Source organism: Dromiciops gliroides, chromosome 2 (genome assembly GCF_019393635.1).
Source record: "Dromiciops gliroides isolate mDroGli1 chromosome 2, mDroGli1.pri, whole genome shotgun sequence".
In the NCBI taxonomy this organism is placed as follows: domain Eukaryota; kingdom Metazoa; phylum Chordata; class Mammalia; order Microbiotheria; family Microbiotheriidae; genus Dromiciops; species Dromiciops gliroides.
This window is the reverse complement of record NC_057862.1, coordinates 291,050,863-291,074,492: the sequence shown is the minus strand read 5'-3', so window position 1 is coordinate 291,074,492 and position 23,630 is coordinate 291,050,863. Positions and strand designations below refer to the sequence as shown.

At 35.8% G+C, this 23,630-nt stretch overlaps 1 protein-coding gene across 13 annotated transcripts in view; it reads left to right on the top strand.

Moving 5' to 3' along the window:
- The window catches only part of MARK3 (microtubule affinity regulating kinase 3), a 145,187-nt gene that overhangs the window by 104,155 nt on the left and 17,402 nt on the right, over positions 1-23,630 (top strand). For 7 of the 13 annotated variants that reach the window (XM_043982400.1, XM_043982402.1, XM_043982398.1 and 4 more), the window contains 9 exons: positions 4,472-4,528; positions 5,794-6,030; positions 6,208-6,327; positions 8,118-8,217; positions 8,489-8,601; positions 9,093-9,246; positions 13,501-13,551; positions 13,907-14,124; positions 16,481-16,584. In XM_043982400.1, coding sequence (XP_043838335.1) covers positions 4,472-4,528; positions 5,794-6,030; positions 6,208-6,327; positions 8,118-8,217; positions 8,489-8,601; positions 9,093-9,246; positions 13,501-13,551; positions 13,907-14,124; positions 16,481-16,584 — 1,154 coding nt within the window. The remainder of the gene's footprint in view (positions 1-4,471; positions 4,529-5,793; positions 6,031-6,207; positions 6,328-8,117; positions 8,218-8,488; positions 8,602-9,092; positions 9,247-13,500; positions 13,552-13,906; positions 14,125-16,480; positions 16,585-23,630) is intronic. The other 6 variants (XM_043982409.1, XM_043982407.1, XM_043982408.1 and 3 more) reach the window with 1 other exon arrangement.

Here is a 23,630-nt window from a genome sequence, read left to right as displayed (position 1 = left end):
CAGGATCACATAGCCTGTCTGAGGCCAAATTTGAACTAAGGAAAATGAGGTCTCCTGGCTCCAGGCCTGGCATCTATCTAGTACATCACCTAGCTTGTAATATATATTAATGTTGTTTCCCTTGATAAAACCAAATCCATTTCTTATATTGAACCATTTGACAGTGCCAGGGACTTAGGTGACAAAAATCTTTAAAAGCACTGGCTTCTGGGGGCAGCTGGGTGGCGCAGTGGATAAAATACCTGCCCTGGATTCAGGAGGACCAGAGTTCAAATCCAGCCTCAGACACTTGACATTTACTAGCTGTGTGACCCTGGGCGAGTCACTTCACCCTCATTGCCCCACCAAAAAAAAAAATAAAAGCATTGGCTTCTGAGGAGGCAGGGCCTGTAGCACCAGGAGAAATATTTGCCAGGTCTCATTTCTAAAAGGGTTGGTTCCTTAGATGATGGCTTTGAAGGTTAGTTGGATGCTAAACTGATAGGGTGGGAGGGCTCAACTATTCACTGGTGTCTTGGACCTTGACTCTCTCTTCATCGGGGTTTGAGGTGGTTTTCAAGGTTGTGGTGGTAGTTTAAGTTAGCTGGCATATGCTGCCATCTCCTGTCTTTCCATTAGGTTGTTTTTCTGGCTTAGCTATGCTGGCTTGCCTGCCCTATGGATAGCAGTTGGTCAGCATTTGATTGGAGTAACTGGCCTCTTCACAGGGGTTTCTCCCTTGAACTGGAGAACTTCAATGGCAGAGCAATGTTATTTCCAGGATTCTTGGAATTGGCTGACTATGGATAGCAGTTGTTTAGCAGTTGGTATTGATTATAGTCAGGATGATGTGTCCATTCTCCATGGGGAGTGTTCCTTTTGATGTTGGCTGCAATTGTCAGATGCACAACTGGTGATCTAACAGAGCATCATGTTATCATGGGCTTCTAGGCTCAGGTTCTTAAGACTGTCTCTGTGATTGTTGAGGTGGTAGCAATTATTTGATGTATTATGTTCCTTAGGAACACTTCATATTTTCTATTGCAGATTTACATTCCCAGTTGTTTTTCTTAGATTGATATAAGTTTGCTGGGGTAGCTAGGTGGTGCAGTGGATAAAGCAGTGGCCCTGGATTCAGGAGGACCTGAGTTCAAATCCAGCCTCAGACACCTGACACTTACTAGCTGTGTGACCCTGGGCAAGTCACTTTTCCCTCATTGCCCTGCAAGGGGGGCGGGGGAAAGATTGATATAAATTTGGATTACTTGAAATCTACACATTGAGGGTACTGTAGAGGAAAAAGTGACTACTAATTAAGATAATTTAGAAAAAAATTTTTCTTGACATGAATATTTTCCTGTAGAACATTGATTTAGATCAAGAAGTATCTTAGATCTCTCTCTCTCTCACACACACACACACACACACACACACACACACTCCTGCCAAAAAAAAAAAAAAGTATCTTAGAGGTAATTTAATCCAGTCCCTTTATTTTGTAGAAAAGAACTGATGCCCCATATTACTGGTAGCCAAACAGAGGAAGGGGCAGAGCCAAGGCTGGAACCCAGATATCTTTGTTTCTAGTCTGAGTGTATTTTAAATCATACCACACTGAGAAGTTCATCATATGTCAGTAGGTAACATACAAGAGAGCTCTGTTGGTGAAGCTGTGAGTTAACCCAACTATTTTGGAAAGCGGTTTGTAATGATTGGAATGACGCCACCTACTGGAGACTTGCTGTGGAGAGCTCCACCATGAGGAAAATGCCTCAGAGGCATTGTGGCTTTTCTTTGGCATCAGGAAATGACGTTTGCTCATGGGTGCTGTCTATCAAGTCTACCAGCCAATCAACTGGAGGAGCCTCCTATGGTCTGGGAGGAGACAGGAAGGAGGAAAGGGAGCCTGGGGAGAGAGCGCTGGCCTTTTGGCTTCCGGACTTGATGGTGGTGGCGGCAGAGGACTTCACAGGAAATTTGAGGAAAGATAGGAATGCCAGGCTGTTAGAATTCTGTTCTCAATCTTTTTCTTTCTATTTTCCAATAAACCCTTAAAAACCTAAACTCGGGGGCGGCTAGGTGGCGCAGTGGATAAAGCACTGGCCCTGGATTCAGAAGTACCTGAGTTCAAATCCAGCCTCAGACACTTGACACTTACTAGCTGTGTGACCCTGGGCAAGTCACTTAACCCCCATTGCCCCGCAAAAACAAAACAAAACAAAACAAAACAAAAAAAACCTAAACTCGTTTTATCAGTGATTTTTAGTCAGTTTCCCCCAAACTGGGGGAACACATTAGAATCCACATTTAGAATCTTAAATTACACAGGTTGGAATTTGGGCAAGAAAGTAACTAAAGTTCCCATATCCTTTGACCCAGATAATCCACCACTATTAGGCATATAGCTCAAGGAAGTAAATGATTGGGGGCAGGGGGCACTCACATAATCCAAATTATTTATAGCTGCACTTTCTGTTCTAGCAAATATTTGGAAATTAAGTAGATACACATTGATTGGCTGAACGGAAAGAACATGAAATAAAGAAATATTAATTGCTCTATAAGGAATGTTGAATATGAAGACTACAGAGAAGCATTAAGAGGAAAACTTACATGAACCGATGTAAGCAGATGCAGGAAAACAAGATACATGATGATGACAGCAGTGTAAATGGAAGAAATAGGAACAAAAAGAAACTGAAGGAAGGGGAGGGGAAAAAGAATAATCATATATATGTAATTTACTGTGTGCCAGTCTCATTTGATCTTTACAATAACTGTGCAAAATATGTATGGTTATTCCCGTTTTACAGTTGAGGAGACTGAGACAAATGGATTAAGTGACTTGCCCAGGGTCACACAGCTGCTGCTGCTGCTACTACTACTATCTCCCTCCATAAGATATCTTACTATACCAACTCTCCCTCACTACCCCTTCTAGTGGGATCTCTGAGCTCTCATGGGTACGTCTGGCTTTTCATCAGAGGACTTTGTCCTTGCTGAAGCCTGCTACTTAATTTCCTGTTGATTTCACCCCCGGGGGGGGGGGTATGTGTGCTAATTTGGGGATGGAAGAAGTCACTTATTATAGTTTCTTATTGAAATTATTTATCATTATTCAATCTACAAATTTCAGGTTTATGTTGGATTAGGTATGTGGGACTAAGGCAGAAATCCCAACATTAGTCTTTTTTCAGTATACAGTTTGGGTTTGCTCAATTTTTATCCCATTTTTCTACTTTATTAATATGAAGGGGGGCAGCTAGGTGGTACAGTGGATAAAGAACTGGCCCTGGATTCAGGAGGACCTGAATTCAAATCCAGCCTCAGACTTCTAGCTGTATGAACCTGGGCAAGTCACTTAACCCTCATTGTCCGGGGGTAGGGGAACTTTTTAAAAATATATGACGGGTGACTTTCTGGGAATGGGAAATATAGAATGGGAAATATAGGTGATAACTAAAAACAAAAGTATATTTTATCCAATTTTTAAAAGTAAATTGTCTCATACATGGATTTTGACAAGTGTTAGTGTGGTTTTCTAATAGCAGTTCTAATTTATTATCATTTCTTTTTTACTTTAAATATCATTCATGTGGTAACCATGATGAAAACCAGAAGTTCAGTAAATTCATTCTCAGTTAAGGAATAAGGTGGATAATCTAACTTAGACAATCTAGAGCTGCCTGTCTGAAAACTAGAAGCATTGATAAAGGCAGAATGATGTAATTCAAAGAATACTCAATTTGTTATGAAAGATGTGGTTGGAAACTTGACTCCAACCCTGGGTATTAAATCCCTTTACTTCTCTGATCCTCAGTTTTACACCTATAAAAGCAGGATAATAATCATTGCATTTCCTGTTTTACAGGATTGTTATAAAGAAAGTTATTTCGAATCACAAAGATATAAAGATAGGAGCAACAAAGCACCCACAGTGGCCAGACCTGCAGTCAGGAAGACCTGAGTTCAAATTCAGCCTCAGATACTTATTAGCTATGTGACCCTGGGCAAGTCATTTAATCTTTGATTGTCTCAAAAACAAACAAGCAAAAAACCCAAAGATATAAAGATGTGTGTTTTTAGTTGTTACTGAGGAAGTAAGCATGCCTTGAGTTGGGGTCATCACTAGAGTTAGAAGCGTAAACTTTCTCCAGGCGGCTACTGGTACTTCATATTGAACTAGAAGTTTGAGGACAAGACCAGAAGTATCATACCTCCCTTAGGAGTAAGAAGAGAGCCTTTCACCAGCAGATAAGATTTGATCCAATTAGATCTAGATTTAGACATCTCAAAATTATAATCAACAAGAATATTGTTCTCTGAAAAGTCAGATGATAGATTTCTATTCAGTTGACTATTTGGTATTTTTAGAGTTTTTGAAATACTGATTGCAAAGGTGCAATAATGTTTCACTTTTAAGTGTTGACTTGTTAATTATTAATCTCATCTTCAGTGATAATTTAACCAAGCCTTTTTCCCCCCCATCTAGATAGTATCCGCGGTACAGTACTGCCACCAAAAGCATATTGTTCACAGGGATCTTAAAGTAAGTAGAAATAAATAGTATTTGACTAGGTTCTGCGTGAAACATTACCTTTCCTAGCTGTGCTAATAAAAATTAATTACCACTTAAATTTTGTTTTTAAATAAGAAATTCAATTTGTGTGTTTATTTTTTTATTCATTTTAAGCCACAGTGGAGAGTGTTTCAAAAAAAGAAATGATGTTAAGCATTTTATGCTGTGATGGTCTACTTTGTAGTCATTATTTTGTCCCAAATCAATACACTACTGCCTCACCATAGTCATTTTGACAAGACTTGACTGTGAGTGAAACTATTGTCTATACCATTAACATCTTTTTGTACCTGTTTTTCATTGTAAGCAGAGCCATCAAGGATTAAAAGAGTAAATTCCCTAAGAACATGTTAGGAGAGAGACATTACACTCTTTTCCTTTTGTCTACATTTGGAAGGCTAATGGAATGGAAATATTTTGGGGCAGCAAAATATTTTTACTTTACTCTGAACTTAAAGCAAATAAGTTTTAAAAGTTTAAAAAAAGTTTTTGTCAGTGAATAAACAAGATTCAGTTATACTTGATCGGTTGTCCTGCAAAATACCTTCTTAATTACTATTTGTGGCTTAAATTGATGTGGAATTTAAGGGTTTCTTATGACATAATAGTATGGATTCTGATTTATTTTCTAGTTTTTCTAGAAAGGCTTCTTCATTAGATATTAAAATGTCTTTCCTCTGAGGTTATCTCCAATTTATCTTTTCTATAACTTGTTTATATATAGCTTTTTTATAGGACAGCTCAGTGGAAAGAACACCAACTGGGCCTAAAGTTAAGAAGGCCTAAATTAAAATCTGGCCTCAGATACTACTAGCCGTGTGACCCTGGATAAGTCACTTAATCCTGTTTGCCTCAGTCTCCCCATTTGTAAAATGAGCTGGGGACAGAAATGACAAAATACTTCAGTATCTTTGACGAGAAAACCCAAGAATGGGGTCATGAAGAGTTGGACAGAAGTGAAACAACATAGGTTGTTTGTACTTAGTTGTTTGCGTGGTATTTCCTCCTTTAGACTGTGAGCTCCTTGAGAGTAAGGGTGATTTTTTTGACTTTGTAAAAGAAAAAGTGCCTGGCATCTAGTAGGCACTTAATAAATGGTTATTGTTGACTTGATTTGCAGATCATTGGTAAAAGACTTTATTTTAAATTAATACCTAGTTCTAAATCACTTATATTAGTAATTGTGTTGTTTACTCAGTAAGACTCTCATTTTTTCCTTAATGTTTTTCTTCTAGGCTGAAAATCTATTGCTAGATGCAGATATGAACATTAAAATAGCGGACTTTGGTTTTAGTAATGAATTTACTGTTGGAAATAAACTAGATACATTTTGTGGCAGTCCTCCATATGCAGCTCCAGAACTCTTCCAGGGCAAAAAATATGATGGACCTGAAGTGGATGTTTGGAGTCTAGGTGTTATTCTTTACACTCTTGTGAGTGGTTCTCTTCCTTTTGATGGACAAAACCTAAAGGTATATAAAATAATTTCATTCTTATTATTAAATTCCACCAGAATTGATGGTATTACTAAATACCCTCCAAATAATAAAAATGTGTATAGGCTAAATAGTTGTAAACGTATATCTCCTTGATGGTGTCCTTTTAACCTATCATTGTTTTGCCCCTCTTCCATTCTGACCTCCCTAAAGGAACTGAGAGAGAGAGTATTAAGAGGGAAATATAGAATTCCTTTCTACATGTCCACGGATTGTGAAAATCTCCTCAAACGTTTCCTGGTGCTAAATCCAACCAAAAGAGGCACACTAGAGGTAATTACCAACATGAAAAATAAAGGAAACTGAACATTCTTTGAAATATTTTTAGAGCTTTGCTTACCCTGTCCAAAGTACTTAATTTATTTCTGGAGACTTTCAACATGAAACACTTAAGAGGACCAGAGAAAAGCAAACATATTCTGATTTTCCAAAAAGGGAAGAGTTGAGTCAGCAAATGATAGGCTAGTGAGCTTGACTTGAATTCTTTACAGTATTCTAGAAATATTATGGGAATGGGTAGTGAACATTTAAAGAAAGGAAGTGATAATCACAAAGAGCCACATGACTTCAGCAAAAGCAGGTTATATCGAATTAACTTCATTTCCTTTTTTGATGGGATAACTTAGACTAGTAGAACCAAGGAAATAATGTCCCTAAATTTACCTAGATTTTTATTTTAAAAAAAAATTAATAGAATATTTCATGATATTCTTGTGGACCAGTTGGATGGATATGGACTAGACGGTAGTACTAGACAGGTGTATTATGGTAAACTGGTGAGAACCAAAGATTGGTAGTTTAGTGTCTACTATATAAAAGCAATCTTCAGGAGGTTATCCCAGGGATTTTTTTCTTGGATTTGTGCTATCTAATATTTTTATCAATAACTTGGATAAAAGTGTAGATATGCTCATTAAAATTGACAACCAGGTAGAATAGCCAACCCAGATACTGAGTTAGAATCAGGAAAAAAAAAAATCTCAGTAGGCTTGAGCATCAAATCAAATGTAGTTAGCTAAATTTTATTAGAGATAAATATAGTCTTACACTTGGGTTGAAAAAAATATCAGCTCTACCAAATATAAGATAGGGAATGGATGGTTAATCTTCAATTCATTTGAAAACTATCTGGTAGTTAAAACTCAGCCCTGTTTCATGGAAACTGTACCTCCCCTTCTCCCCCCCCCCCAAAAAAAAAACCAAACAGCCCACACTACCTCAGTCTTACACTGTTTTAGGAGAAACATAATGTCCTATATTGAAATATTCCCACATTACTCAGCCCTGGGTTTCACTACATTGTGTTCATTTCTGGACACCATGTTTTAGAAAAAGCATTGATAAGCTAGAGCATAACTAAGATAGTAAAGGAGCTTAAGCTCATCCATATAACAACCATGCACATGACAACCAATGAAAGAAACTTGGGGTGTTTATCTTGGAGTAGAAGAAATAAAGGGGATATGGTTGCTTTCTTCAGATTTTGGAAAACTTGTCATGTTAAAGAAGTGTTCCACTTATTCTTCTTGGCTCCAGAGGTGGTTCAAGAGCCAACAATTAAAGCCATTTGAAGGTAGAATGGGCTGCCTTAGGAGGTTTTTACCTGACTGGATGCCTTAAGGCAGAGAGTCTGGATCACTACTTATAGCATATGTTATAAGATAAGATTCTTGGTCAAATCAGATGGCTTTGATGTGCCCTTCACAGAATCTAATGCTAGTCTTTTAAGAAAATGATATGCTGGGGGCAGCTAGATGGCGCAGTGAATAGAGCACTGGCCCTGGAGTCAGGAGTACCTGAGTTCAAATCCGGCCTCAGACACTTGACACTTACTAGCTGTGTGACCCTGGGCAAGTCACCTAACCCCAATTGCCTCACCAAAAACAAAAAAAACAAAAAGAAAGAAAATGATATGCTAAGAAAGTATAAAGCATTTTCCCCATGAGTTTTATGTAGTGAAATTCAAAATAAACTTTAAAGTTCAGAGACCTTAAGTGGAGTAGTTGAAATGTTACTATGACTTTTTTTTCTTTACTCTTCTCCTTTTGAATGCTTTTTTGTAGCAAATCATGAAGGACAGGTGGATCAATGCAGGGCATGAGGATGATGAACTTAAACCATTTGTAGAACCAGAGCTAGACATCTCAGACCAGAAAAGAATAGGTAATCTTGTGTGGGCAGGGGTGGGGGGTGGGAACAGTGCCAGAATGATACTCTGAATGTATGGGGAGTATTTATATTATACGTTTATGGATAAATTGTATGTCACTGACTTTCAGAAGCATATATGAACTGCTCTAGCAGCTGGTAACTAGAATAATTGGTTAAATATGCATTTTTATTTTTAAAATGCATAGTCTTTTAAAGTCAAGGGAGCATTTTATTCTGAAACAAAATACTTTGTTGTATAAATTGTCTTGTACCCTTCTTTTAGATATTATGGTGGGAATGGGATATTCACAAGAAGAAATTCAAGAATCTCTTAGTAAAATGAAATATGATGAAATCACAGCCACATATTTGTTGTTGGGCAGAAAATCATCAGAGGTAAGAGTAGTTTCAGAAAGGACAGCTAAAGATACCATTTGTAATTTTCTTTTAGCTTGATAACTTTTTATATGTATGCAAGTAATAGTATTAAAGTCCTGTGACTATTTTTCCTTTTTTATTAGCTATTTCTTTTTCAAGGTAGTAGCTTTTAATGCTAGACATTGTCACAGATAATCTTTGTTTTCATAATATATCTTATCTACAAGTAGTATTTAAAAGCAATTTCACATAGCAGCTCATCATGGGAATAATGTATATTTACAAATGTATTTGTTTTCTGCCCTTTGCAGCATATTTTAGAAAAGTATATTACCCTTCCCTGTTTCTTTACTTTAGAATGACCAACAGGAATATGTCTGTTCCTTGTATTTTTGGCTACAATTTAACATCTCACTAAAATAGCTCTATTATGTGGAATTCAGCTTTATATTTTAATAAATCATTTGTGTTTGTATGTATGTTGTCCTTTTTCATTTTTTTTTTCCTAGCTGGATGCTAGTGATTCAAGTTCCAGCAGCAATCTTTCACTTGCTAAGGTTAGGCCAAGCAGTGATCTTAATAATAGCACGGGACAATCTCCTCACCACAAAGTCCAAAGAAGCATTTCTTCAAGCCAGAAGCAAAGACGATACAGTGATCATGGTGAGTGATAATAGTGAAGAATATTCTTTGCTTTTCTCTTTAAAAGGAAGGTTGATTATGACCAGTGGCCATATAAAATGATACAAAGCCATTACCTCACTATCTGGCCAGGTACCTTTTTCTTTTTTGTGTGGGTTGTTTTGTGTTCTACTAAAGTCCTGATGTGGCATGTGGAGAGATAAACTCTGGATTCTTAAAGGCAGTGCAGCTAAAGCTCTGGTAGGTTCTACTAAAATGGAGTGTCTTAAATTTGGGCATAGCAGCAGACGTTGTGCCTGCTATCTGATCAACCTAGGCAAGTTATGAGGCATGTCATCATGGGTTGGATATCCATTCTAATATTTTTTTGGCCACAGCAATCAGGAACATCGTCTACTAATTTATAGAGAGACTGCAATCTATCAGACAAAAATCTGCCCTGATGAAATTAAAGATATTTGTGTGAGTAGAAGTTCTATGTAATGCTTACAGCCAGAGTAACTGGATTCAGTTTCTGAATTACTCAGCTATTTTTGTGTCTGGCTGGCTGTTCTACTAAAGTTGTGTATACTTAACCATATAGGAAATCACCCAAGAATATTGAGAGGTCAGGTGTATTGACTGCTCCTCCCTGGTTTAACACATGACTCTACCAGAAACTACCTCCTTTCTGAGGCATCTGTTCAAAACATTAATCAAAAATTTTTAAGCAGCCACTATATATGAGACACTGCTAGGAGCTGGTGAAACAAAGACCTAAATGGAATATTCTTCTCATTGTATTTGGTCTTAGAGTTAATACACAGTTCCTGGTATTAATGAATAGAGGAGTAACATGGTCAGATCTGTGTTTTAGGAATATTACTTTGACACTGTATGGAGGATGGTTTGGAAAGAGAAACACCTTTTAGGGATAGAGACTGTGTATTATTAAAAACTGCTGTATTGTGTATGTGTAGTATTATGTTTGTATATTATTAAGACAGCTATTTAATTAATGTTATATGATCTCATAATTCTATTTATATGAAAAAGAGAATTGGTGCCAAGACATTGGCAATTGTTTGGATATGTACAGTGAAGGGAAATGGAGAATTAAGTATGCCTCACTACTTGTAAATCTGGTTGACTAAAAGAATTTTAACAGAAAAAGGGAAGTTCATTAGAGAAGTGGATTTGAGGGGAAGAAGATGGTTTTTGTTTTGGACTCTCTAAGTTTGACATGCCTTCAGGACATCCAATTTGAAATATCTCATCAACACTTGATTATTCAGGACTGTTGATAGAAATGTTTTTGTTTAATATGTTACCCTTATATATATTGCTGTCTTTATGTGCCTATCTTTGTCAGAGTTTTCAGAGTCTTAGTTCCTGAAAGGGACCAAATATATTTAAGTTGATTTGTACAGTGTCTAACATTCCCTATGAGCGAAGAAGCAGTTAATTGGTGCTTTTAATGATACTGAAAAAAAAACATTGTATGAGTATTCCAGCAGGTTAATTAAAGTATCTCCTTTCTCTTTTCCCCCTTCCAAAAAAAAAAGCCAAACAAACTCTGTAACGTGTATACAATTTCCTTGACTAGGTGCAATAAAGATTTGCACATTTTCTCCCTGGTCTTCAATGACCAGATTCATAGAGTAAGTCTGGATTTTGTATCTTCTCCTTTGCCTCAGTTTCCCCTAACCCTCCTCATGGTATGTCATTGGTTCCAAATTATTTACCAACTAAAATAAAAGTTCTGAACTTCATTCAAGACCCACCCACTTTCTTCCTCAAACCTACCTTTTTGGTTTTATCTTCTACTACTCCCTCTTCATATATTTTATATGCATTCTGGCCTAACAGGGCAGCTCTCTGTGTTCTGTTCTGGTTTTGAATCTCTCTTCTCTTTCTGGTTATTCTGTGGTCCCCCTTCCACCTGCCAGTGTTTTGGAGTCTATCTTTTCCTTCATTAACTCCCTCAAGAGCTACCTCCTTCATAAAGTTAAGTGAACTTGCTTTAAAGGTAAAAGTGGTCTCTCTCTCTCTCTCCCCAAAATTTTTATAGCACTCTTACCTCTCCTTTGTACTTACTGTACTTTTTGTGACATCATTGTTATTCATATTCTTGTATTTTTCCTCACATCAAATTGTAAGCATCTAAGAAAACAGTATGTTTTATATAGACATTTGTATCTCTGGCATCTGGCACAGTTCCTTGCATCTAAGTAGGCATTGAGTAAATATGTGTTAAATTAAATTAGATTGTAGAAGGGTCTTAGAAGATCTTTTAACACAACCTCTTGGCCTTTCAAAAGAAAAAAATAGCAAATTAATGATCTTCCCAATAGCAACAGTATGTTTGGTGGCAAACCCAGAATCTGAACCATGGCCTCATGATTGATAGCCCAGTGTTCTTCCCACTTTACTAATGAGGTTTCTTCAGCTGGATTTCTTATTAAATAATTTTCTTATAACATAGTTCTTACCTTCACAGAGCTTTTAGTCTAGAAAGGAATATCACATAAGAACATTCTGAAACAAACTTAATAGGAAATTCACGCATTTCAATCAGTTCTTCTGTATGGTGTTTCCCACAGCACAGGGAGATTTGTAAGCTGAGAAAGGAGGGTAGGCCTTTAGGAGTGTTGGTGTTTCTGGCTCATGGGGTAAAAGGTTTAAGCCAGACAGTCAGTAAATATTCGTTAGGCACCAGCTATGTACCAGGCATTGTGTTAAGTACTAGGGATACAGGTAAGAAAAAAGACAGTCCTTGCCCCCAACAAACTTAACAATCGAATGGGAGAAGACAACACACAAAAGGAATGGAAAAGGGGATGGAGCACCTTCCAGCCTCCCAGTCAGAAGGGCAGAAGGTAATACTGATGAAGTAGAAGTACCAGGCTGAATCACAGATGTGATTCTGAATACAGAATCACAGGATGATGACGTCACTGGGGGCTTGTCCAGTCCAAAGGAGTTTAGCCAAGAGTCTAAGAACAAACAAAAAGGAAACTAAAACTCAAGCATTGGCTTTTAGGGTAAATATCTGTTACTATTTGTTTGGCACAAGATTATACTTTAAAACACACATCTAACCTAATGCCTAAGTGAGTGCTCAAAGGCAGATGTCACAGCAGGTTTTTTTTCATTTCTCCTTTCTTTTGACCCATCTTAAATGATCTGTTAGCTTACATATATCAGTTTCTAAAAACAAATGTTTAGTTTGTATGAAATGAACATTCTCATTCCTTAAAACACTAATTTATGCTGAAACCTAGTTAACCCAATGGATATAATTCAGTGCCTAAAATTATCAAAGATATTGTCATAAAAGGTGATACATATAAGCTTTTACTGGTTGATTACAACCTAAACTTTACAACTCACCCCAAGCTTCTAATTTTTGCATTATTTGAGTATTTATTTACCTTTGCCATTCATAATTTTGAATGAAGCCAGACCAGGCTATCTTTTTACCAAATGCAAAATGACATGGTTTTGGAGCAAATTAATAATTACTTGAAAATTAGATGTTTGTGGTGATGTTAGACCTCATCAGATATGGAGAAGAAAAAACAACATTTAGAGCCAAGGACAGTGTCATCAGTACTTTAAGTTTTAGCAGTATTTTACTGGGTGTTTCCCAGTTTGTTTGTTTTTTCTGTTTTAAAACTACCAAACTTAATCATGCTTTCCCAGGAAAACCCTTTATTCACTTAGTTCCACACAAATATTCTTGATTTAGAATTTTCTAGAGATGAGCCATGTTCTTTTTCTTATAGCTACAAAATCTTAATCCGCCTCACACTACATAAATATGATAGGTTTCTATGTTGCTCTAAGATTTACAAAGTACTTTTCTTTAAAAAGACTTGTAAAAAAGGTATTCTCTCTTTGCTCCTGTATTATCCCTGTTTTTTAGATAAGGAATCTGAGCCTCAGAGTTAGAGTAATTGGCCAAAATCACACACCTATTAAGTATCAAAGCCAAAATATGAACCCGGTTCACCCAAGGCTTATAACAACATGTATGTAATAACAACATAGTGCTTTTCAAAGTATGGTGATCCATTTTCTTTTTTCACCTCCACCAAACTGGAATGATTAATTTTCCAAATTCTTTGAATTTTGAATTCTCTTCTGCTTAAGTGGGCACTGGCTCCTTCTATGCCTTTTTCTACCTTGATGAACCACAATTTTATTGTATTACATAGTTAAATTCAAGGTAAAATTTTGAGACGACTTGAAGGAAATGTTTTGTAATTGTGTGATACTATTCTGTTCCAAAAGGTGAAGGCCTCTCTTGTACAAAAAAGGATGTAATTCAGTCAAATTTCCAAGGTGAACCCATTGCTTCTGCATGATTTTTTTGTGCATTATTAGCATAGTTGATTTGTTATGACTACAGTAACATCCTCCCAAGATGTTTTCCAAAGGACAGCTACCAAAATCTTCTTAATTGTGAATTATTTTAAAGGAAATTGAAAATTATGAACAAGTAGATGCCACCTAACAATTTAGATTTATTTATAGAAAAATTGTATATTAGGGGAACTTCATAGAGGATTTTACTGCTTTATCTTTTTTTTTCCCCTTTGAAATAGCACTTTCTTGCCCTGCTTGTTAAGTACTCTATTTTCAACAAGTCAATATAGAAAAATCTATTCTAATTTGAAACAAAAATTCTGTATTTTAGCTGGACCATCCATTCCTCCAGTTGTGGCATATCCCAAAAGGAGTCAGACCAGCACTACAGATAACGACCTTAAGGAAGAAGGAATTCAGCCAAGGAAATCCAGCAGTAGTGCTGTTGGAGGAAAGGGATTAGCACCAGCTAGTCCCATGCTGGGTAATGCAAATAATCCAAATAAGGCAGATATTCCTGAACGGAAGAAAAGTGCCACTATTCCTAGCGTAAGTCATGTTTGTTCAGTAGTGGTGCTTTATTTTATTCTTTGGCAAGGAGATTTTGAATACCTATTTAGAATATTCAGATTTTTGTCCAAGACAGAATTCTGTTTTTGTTCATATAGCATAGTAACAATTATCCTTTAGCTATTACAGAGACAGTAGTAGTATAGTGGAAAGAAGTGTGGATTTGGGGACAGCTATGTGACGCAGTGGATAAAGCACTGGCCCTGGATTCAGGAATACCTGAGTTCAAATCCAGCCTCAGACACTTGACATTTGTGACCCTAGACAAGTCACTTAACCCTCAGTTGCCTTGCCCCCCAAAAAAACCAAACTGTGGATTTCAAGTCATAAGCCTCTGGTTCAAATCCTATTTCTACTACTTTCTGTGTAACGTTTGGCAAATCACTTTGCCTTTCTGGGTTGATTTCCTAAGCTTAGAGGATTCTAGAATTAGAACTGGAAGGTTCCTTTGGGATTATTTAGTCCAAATGCATCATTTGAAAATGACACTTAGAGAGATTAAGAACCTATAACCTCACTAAGCTGTCAAAAGGATTTACTATTATGTAACCCAGGAGGCAGCTAGGCAGTACAGTGGATAGAGTGCCAGGCCTGAAGTCAGGAAGACTCATCTTCCTGAGTTCAAATTTGGCCTCAGACACTTAGTACTTAATAACTGTGTGAACCTCGTCAAGTCACTTAACCCTGTTTGCCTCAGTTACCTTGTCTGTAAAATGAGCCGGAAAAGGAAATAGCAATCTACCCAGGTATCTTGGCCACGAAATCCCAAATGGGACCACAAAAAGTTGGAGACAACTGAAATGTTCGAACAACAGTAACATATAGGCATGTACTTCTATTGCTATAACCGGCTAGTATAACTCCATAAAGCCGGGTAAAATGATTATTAAGGAAAGGAACATCTTTTATTTTTAGTTTTTAGACAGTGTTTTTTATTCTGAACTTTACCTAGTTTTTTAAACTTTAGTTTCCATCTCCTTACACCTCTGGCTTATTATGCTAACACTGTTCAATTCTGTCAGTAGTAACTAAGAATTTTCACTGACTATTATAGTTGGAAGGGTCTTTAGAAACTATCCAATTTCATTCCCTCACTTTATAGATGTGAAAAGTAAATTTTAGAAAGAATGACTTAAAGAAACTGCCCTATGGGGCAGCTAGGTGGCGCAGTGGCTAAAGCACCGGCCCTGGACTCAGGAGGACCTGAGTTCAAATGCGGCCTCACACTTGACACTTACTAGCTGTGTGACCCTGGGCAAGTCACTTAACCCTCATTGCCCCACCAAAAAAAAAAAGAAAAGAAAAGAAAATGCTTCCATGATAAATTGATTCTATGTATTTAATTCTTTGTAGAGAGATCAAATTGAGCATTTTTTATTTCTTAATTTTATTTCTCCTATTCATCTTTAAATCATTAGAAAGTTATATTCAGTGCCTTCCTGCTTAAGTATGTATAGCACCATATCAGGTGATATCAACTCAAAACTCACCCACTTGGGGGCGGCTAGGTGGTCCAGTGGATAAAGCACTGGCCCTGGATTCAGGAGGACCTGAGTTCAAATCTGGCCTCAGACACTTGACACTTACTAGCTATGTGACCCTGGGCAAGTCATTTAACCCCCATTGCCCCACAAAAATAAAAACAAAAACCTCACCCACTTAGTATTTAATGAAGAGTTTTATTTTAAGAAATATCCACTTGTTCTTATATTTACCTTTTCATTTTCCTCCCTTTTTCAATTTATGAGTGTTCATTGATGATTGTGGCTTTTACAAGTTACAATGTGTCACCTGGAGTCATTTTGGGATTCCATGTGTAAATTACTGAAGGCACTTTTTAATAGGGCAATAATAATGGACAAATATTATTCAACAAAGGAAAATGGTAATATTCTTATAAAGTATTGTGTGATGCTTCTCTGGACCTCAGTTTCCTAATGTATAAAATGAGGTAATTGAACTGTGTGATCTCAAATTTTCCCTCAAATCTATTTCCCAATTAGTTAGAAACATTTGATTTTACATTATCTTTAATATATTTAATTATACATTTGTCACTTGTGTTTCAGAGTTCTTCTTGGCTTTACTTTTAATATCTTATACCTGATTTTCTTTAAAGATTTGGAGTAGGCCTGATTTTATGAACACATTATCATTTATTATTCTGTTGTTTAACTCTGAGAAAGATAATTTATAGCATTTGGAGTGTGTAATTGAGAGCATTAAACTGTAGTGAAAAACAAAAGAAATAATTTTAGAGATTATTATTTTTATAAACTGCATTAATAAATTGAACTTTTCTTTGTAAGAAAATAAATGCTGTTCTTACTTTTAGAATAATTCAACATCTGGTGGGATGACACGAAGAAATACTTACGTTTGTAGTGAAAGGACTACTGCAGATAGACATTCAGTGATTCAGAATGGCAAAGAAAACAGGTATGAAGCTTAAACTATTAGCAAGGAAGTGTGAATGTCTTACGTTTTTTTCCCTTTTTGTGTGTGTGTGTGCATGTATGTGTTTCTTTCCTCATTGTGATTAGTAAAGAACAAGTGGCTCCTGGTCTATCACTGTACTTATTCACAGAAACTCCAGTGTTGCAAATTCCTTTCATAGTTAAGTCTGTCAGTTATAAAAAGTAGATTGTTGACAATTCAATTAAATGGACTAAGTAAGAAGAAAATTGGTTGTGGTACAGGGAGAACAATTTTATTTCCATCTATATTAGACAATAGTGACAAAGGCCTACAGGCAGAAGTGTAAGGAACCTGATGCAGGGCACTACTATTAGTTCATATTGGAGAATTGAAGTGGAGTTGGGAACTGTGATCTTACAGGTAATGTAAAGATAATAAGAGAGAATTTTGAATTCAAAGGTCAAAACTAAATTTGATCTAAAGGGTAATTGAGAATGACTGGAGGGACAGCTAGGTGGCACAGTGGATAAAGCACCAGCCCTGGATTCAGGAGGACCTGAGTTCAAATATGACCCCAGACACTTGCCACTTACTAGCTGTGTGACCTTGGACAAGTCACTTAACCCTCATTGCCCCACAGGCCGCCCCCCAAAAAAAAAAGAAAAGAAAAGAAAAAAGATGATTGGAGAATGACTGGAGGACATGTTTAGTCTGCATACAAATATTTTGATGCATATTCAAATATATGCTGAAATGATTTCATCTTTGGAATCTAAACAAGGCACCTGCCTTTTGAATTCTTAAGGGATTTTGAGGATTTTAAATAATGGGAATTAGCGGCTGCTAGACACGTTTTTATTCTAACTTCTTTGAAAATATCTTGGAGAAAGAGATTTGTACCCTTAAGGTGTTGAACCTTTCTTGAAATGACAAGTACACACAGTTATTTTTTAAAAAGCTAAACTTTTTAAGGTGATATGCAAACTAAGTGAATATGAATAGTAAAGGGACACAGATTAAACAATTTTTTTTTTAAGAAGGGTGAAATTAGGAACTAATGTAAATAGCGATTTGGAAGAGAGTTTCCAAATACATTGGGAAATGAGCATATATCTTCCAGCATGCAAAGTACTTATTTAGACCCCTTTTTGGAAAAGTGGTGTTAAAACCAAAATTGAAGTTTAAATAGGCTAAATAAAAATGAAATGTTTATGTGTGATATTCCAAGTAAATGACCTAGAAAATGTAGGTACCCTTTTGTTGATAAATGTCTTATAACAGCATACTTGTAGGTAATAGCTATCAGGTATACTGTAACTTTGTCTTTTTTATTATTTGAATTCTCTTCAGTCATGTCTAATTCTTATGTTTAACTACAGAGTTGTTCTTTGCTGGAATTAATCAATAATACTTGTCTGTTTTTGTTTTAAACATCATTTTTTTTAGATCCAGTAAACTTCTAAACAATAACTGAAATCTTAATCCAGTACCTTTTCTCCTCTATCTTTAAAACACCTATTTTTTCATCATCCTCTTTTAATCAGCTTCCTATAAGGCTTCCATGTTGAATTAACATGGAAGTAAAAATGTATCTATGGTACTGTAGAATGTGAAATAATAATGTCAAATTTTCAGAAGCTAATCTTGTTGCTAGGGCTTTTGGACTGGTCAAATGAGATGGTGTATATAAGAACATCTTTCCTGCATTCTTCAAATCTCTCATAAAAATGGCTGTTATTTATTTCTGTGTGTCCCTGACTCCTGCATGTCTAATTACTAGAAGCTCACATCGTATTTCAAAAGATGCTATTTCATTTATGTAACATGTACACTGTGTTTCCCAACACTGATTGCAATCCCTCCAGATTTTAGTAGAGTTTCTGTGATTGAAAAATTCGTCACCTGGGGTTAATTTTGTAATAATAATTTTTTCTCGAGGCTGTCCCTCAGACCATAGACACAAGCAGTTGATGGGGCAATACTGAAAGCTTTTGCAGTATATAGAATTTGAAAAAGCTTACACTTCCCTCTTTCAGGAACTTAGGAACACCTTTATACAACAGTGAGATTATCAGAATAGGTACTGCCAGTGAGACAGCCAAAAGTTCTGTGTGTTCTTTATCGTCATTGTCATGATCAAAAAGTATAATTTATATTTTAAAAAGTATAATTTTTAGCACTGTGTAACATGTGCCTAAATATCATGAACGTCATGAATGCACACAATTCTAATTGCCTGTCCTCTTAACATACATATTTTTAATAAATCAATTTTTCTGCAAGTTAATTTTTTTCTGTTAATAAATTTCATTCTGAAAGACCTTCACACTTCTTCTCTGAGAAAGTCACCTGATAGAAAATATCAATAAACAGCATGTTGGATGGAAATTTCTAGTTTGTTCCTAACTTTAAGAGATTGTACCACCTTTGGAGTTCTCTGACTGCCTTAGAATTCATAATTTTCTGAATCTGAAACTTTGTTCAGTTGTGATTTTCCAAAGGATTCTTTAGTTTTAAATATGCTTTTACTATCCTCATGTTTGTGTACCAATTCCCTAATATGATTCATCTCTCATCAGAAAGTTTCTAAAATACAATTTGATTCACTGATTTTGTTTTTCACTTAATTGACCGTAAATACCTAAATTCCTAGGTACTGTTTCAAACTTTATTCTTGTTCGTCCATGTTACTACCTTTTTTCTATTGTTTTTCTATTTTTTAAAAGCACAAAGCCTTTTATATAATTTTTTTCAGCTCCTAATTCTCTGCCTCCTCTACTCCCCTCCCATACACATTGAAAAGGAAAGAAAAACAAAACCTTTTCTAAATCTGTATAATCAGAAAAAAAATACATTAGCCATATATTTTTTTTTTAAGTTAAGAAAAGGAGAGGGAAATAGCATGCTTAAATCTGTACTAAGTCTTTGAATTCTATATCTGGGGGTAGATATTATGTTTCATCTTAAGTCGTTTGGAATTGTGGTGGGTTATTGTGTTGATCATAATTAATAAGTCTTTTGGGGTTAATTATAATACTGTTTATATTATAGATTTGTTTATAGATAATTATAGATTTTATTATAGATTTGTTTCCTGGTTCTGTTTACTTCATATTGCATCAGGTTATACAGGTCTCCCAGGTTTTTCTGAAATGAACAGCCTTCATCACTTCTTTCAACATAATAGTATTCCATCACATTCATATACCACAGCTTTTTTAGCTGTTCCCCAGTTAATGGGCATCCCCTCAGTTTCCAGTTCTTTGCCACTACAAAAAGAGCTGCTATAAATGTTTTTGCACATATGGGTCCTTCTTTCTTTGATCTCTTTAAGGTATAGCTCTATTAGATGTGTTATTGCTGAGTTGAACAATATGCATTTTAATAGTCTTTTGGACATAGCTCTAATATACTGTCTTTTTTTTATCTTTTTTCTGTATTAGTCATTTTTAAAATCTTAATCATATTTTTTTCCAGTTATTTGTAAAGATAGTTTTCAACATTCATTTTTATGATATTTTGAGTTCCAGATTTTTCTCCCTCCCTTCCATCCCCCGTCCCCAAGATGGCAAGCAATCTGATACAGGTTATATATGTAAAATCACATTAAACATATTTCCACTTTAAGTCATGTTGTGAAGGAAGAATCAGAACAAAATGGGAAAACCTCAAAAAAAAAGACAAAAAGTAAAAATAGCATGGTTCAATCTGCATTCAGATCCTACTGTTCTTTTTCTGGATGTGAAGAGCATTTTCTATCATGAGTCCTTTGGAATTGTCTTGGATCGTTGCTGAGGAGAGCTAAAGGCTGTCAAAGCGGATCATCATACAAGGTTGCTGTTACTGTGTACAATGTTCTCCTGATTCTTCTCATTTCACTAGACATCAGTTCACTTAAGTTTTTCCAGGGTTTTCTGATATCTGCCTGCCCATCATTTCTTATGGCACAATAGTATTCCATACATTCATTGGATGCCCAGTTGATGGGCATTCCCTCAATTTCCAATTCCTTGCCACCACAAAGAAAGCTAGGAATATTTTTGTACATGTGGGTCCTTTTCCCTTTTTTATGATCTCTTTGGGATACAGACCTAGTTGTGATTTTGCTGGGTCAAAGGGTATGCACAGTCCCATAGCCCTTTGGGCATAGTCCCAAAGTGCTCTCCAGAATGGTTGGAACAGTTCACAATTACGCCAATGTGCATTAATGTTCCAGTTTTTCCACAGCTTCTCCAACATTTATTATTTTCCTTTTTTCTCGTATTAGCCAATCTGATAGGTGTGAGGTGGTGCCTCAGAGTTGTTTTAATTTACATCTCTCTAATTATTAGTGATTTAGAACATTTTTATATAACTATTGTTTTGGTTTCTTCCTCTGAAAACTGTTTGTATCTTCCAATATACTATCAATTAGAAAATGGCTCTTATTCTTGTAAATTTGACTGTTATTTTAGTAATAAGCTCTTTATCAGAGAAATGTAATGCAAAGATTCTTTATCCCTCCACACACACACACACACACCCCAATTTCCTGCTTTTCTTCTCGTTTTTTTAGCTGCTTTGGTTTTCTTCCAGACTGCTTTCCAGTTTTCATAGGAGTTTCTGCCAAATAGTGGTTCTTGACACAATAGCTGAGATCCTTGGGTTTATCAAGCACTAGGTTAACTATGCTCATTTTCTTCTGTAGTTTATGTAACTTATCTTTTCCACTGATCGATCTCTATTTCTTACCAAATCATTTTGATAGCTATACCTTTGTAGTATAGTTTAAGATTTGGTGCTGCTACTAGTCCTCCTAATTGTTTTTCATTGATTGCTTTGATATCCTTGACCTTTTGTTCTTCCAGTTGAAATTATGATTTTTTCTAGCTCTATAAAATAATTCTTTGATCATTTGATTGGTGTAGTACTGAGTCAGTAAATTAATTTAGGTAGTATTAACATCATCATTATTATTATTATTGACTTAGCTTATACATGAAAAATAATAGTTATCCAGTTATTTAGATCTGTTTTTATTTGCGTGAAGAATGTTTTGTGATCATGTTTGCATGGTTCTTTTCTGTATCTTAACAAGGAGACTCCCAAGTATTTTATACTATCCAGTTTTAATGGAATTTTTCTTTCCTCTTCATGACAGACTTTGTTGGTATTATGATTTGTGTGAGTTATTTTATGTCCTGCAACTTGGCTGAAGTCATTGTTTTGATTGACGCTAGATAAACCATCATATATCCAAAAACTGATAGTATTGTTTTCTCTTTGCCTATACTCATTCCTTCAAATTCTTTTTCTTTTCTCATTGATATAGCTAACATTTCTTGTGCAATATTGAATAGTAATGGTCATAATGGACACCCTTGCTTCATTCCTGATCTTATTGGAAAGGCTTGTACCATATCCCTGTTACAGATAATATTTGCTATTAGTTTTAGATAAGATATTACTAAGCATTTTAAGGAAACCTAGATTTATTCCTGTGTTTTTTAGTACTTTTAACAGAAATAGGTGTTGTGTATTTGTCAACAGCCTTTTTTGCATCCATTGAGATAATTGTGTGGTTTTTGTTGACTTTTTTTTTTCCCGTGAGGCAATTGGGGTTAAGTGACTTGTCCAGGGTCACACAGCTAGTAAGTGTCAAGTGTCTGGGGCCAGATTTGAACTCAGGTATTCCTGATTTCAGGACCGATGCTCTATCTACTGCGCCACCTAGCTGCCCCTTCCAGTAAACTTTTTTTTTTTTTTTTTTTTGGTGGGGCAATGGGGGTTGTGTCAAGTGTCTGAGGCCAGATTTGAACTCAGGTACTCCTGAATCCAGGGCTGGTGCTTTATCCACTGCGCAACCTAGCCGCCCCCCAGTAAACTTTTAATATGCTTCAAAGGCCCTTTATTGAATGTCATTTGTATTGCATTGTGTTCAGGAAAAAATGCATTTAATATTTCTGCTGTTCTGTATTCTACTTGAAATTGGTGCCCAAGCTGTCTTTTTCTTTGAGGGTTTGCTATAGATGTTTTAGAGTTATTCTCTTAGGTTTGTATTTTGTGTATTTCTACTCCTCTATAGTGGTAGCCACTAAATCTTGGGTGATTCTTGTTCAGGGTTTCTTGCTATTTTAATTCCTTTCTGGGATGTTGCAGTATTCTTCAATCTGGTTTGTGACTGATTCCTTGGTACTTGAATTCTTTCTTTTTGACTTTTTGAAGTGTTTTTGTTGTTGTTGTTGTTGTTTTTACTTTATCCTAGAATTTCTGGGTTTTGCCTTTGATGTTCCTCAGAATTTTCATTGGTAGTTTTTATTTTTACTTTACCCTCTAGTTCTGATAGATCTGAACAATTTTTTTTCCTGATTTCATATGATATCCAGGCTCTTATTAGACATGACTTTCAGGTAGTCTGATGGTTCTTAAATTAACTTCTTATATATGGGTTAAGAAAATTAGGCTTTTTAAAAATACCATCCAAAGCCATAGTTTTGAAGGAGCAATTCATATTTTTATGATTGCTTCTAAAATAGATGTGTGATACCTACTAATCAAATAGCATAGAAAATTCCAAATGACATTTTGATTTATAAAATAATTTCCTACCAAGAATTCTAAGTTTGGGGGCATTTATTTGTGGAAGTCCTGCTTCAGTGTATAATCATGGCACAAGGTTACCTTGAGTTTTTTTGCATGCTGTGCCAGAGTAGCACAAACTGCAGCAGGTACTTCTAAGCTGGAAAAGATAGAGTAAAGCTGGCTGTGGGCCAACCCAAATTAAAAAGGGCTTATCACCAGTAGATTAACTCCCATGGCAACTGATATAAGAAACAAACAAATACAAAATGGCCTTCAGTCCTCTTTAGGCCTCCTTTTGCTTCCTTGTTTTTATTGGGTGGCAGCCAAAGAGAAAGAGTGGTAAGAGTTACTCAGTTCTTAGACTATCTCTAAGGATGAATTTAACTGTAAGTACTCTAAATATAACATCTTTGTCAGTAATATGCTAGTAGATTAATGGAACAATATCAATATTACTATTCTTGGTATTCATGAAAACAAAATTTCAAATGGAAGTTTGTCATTTA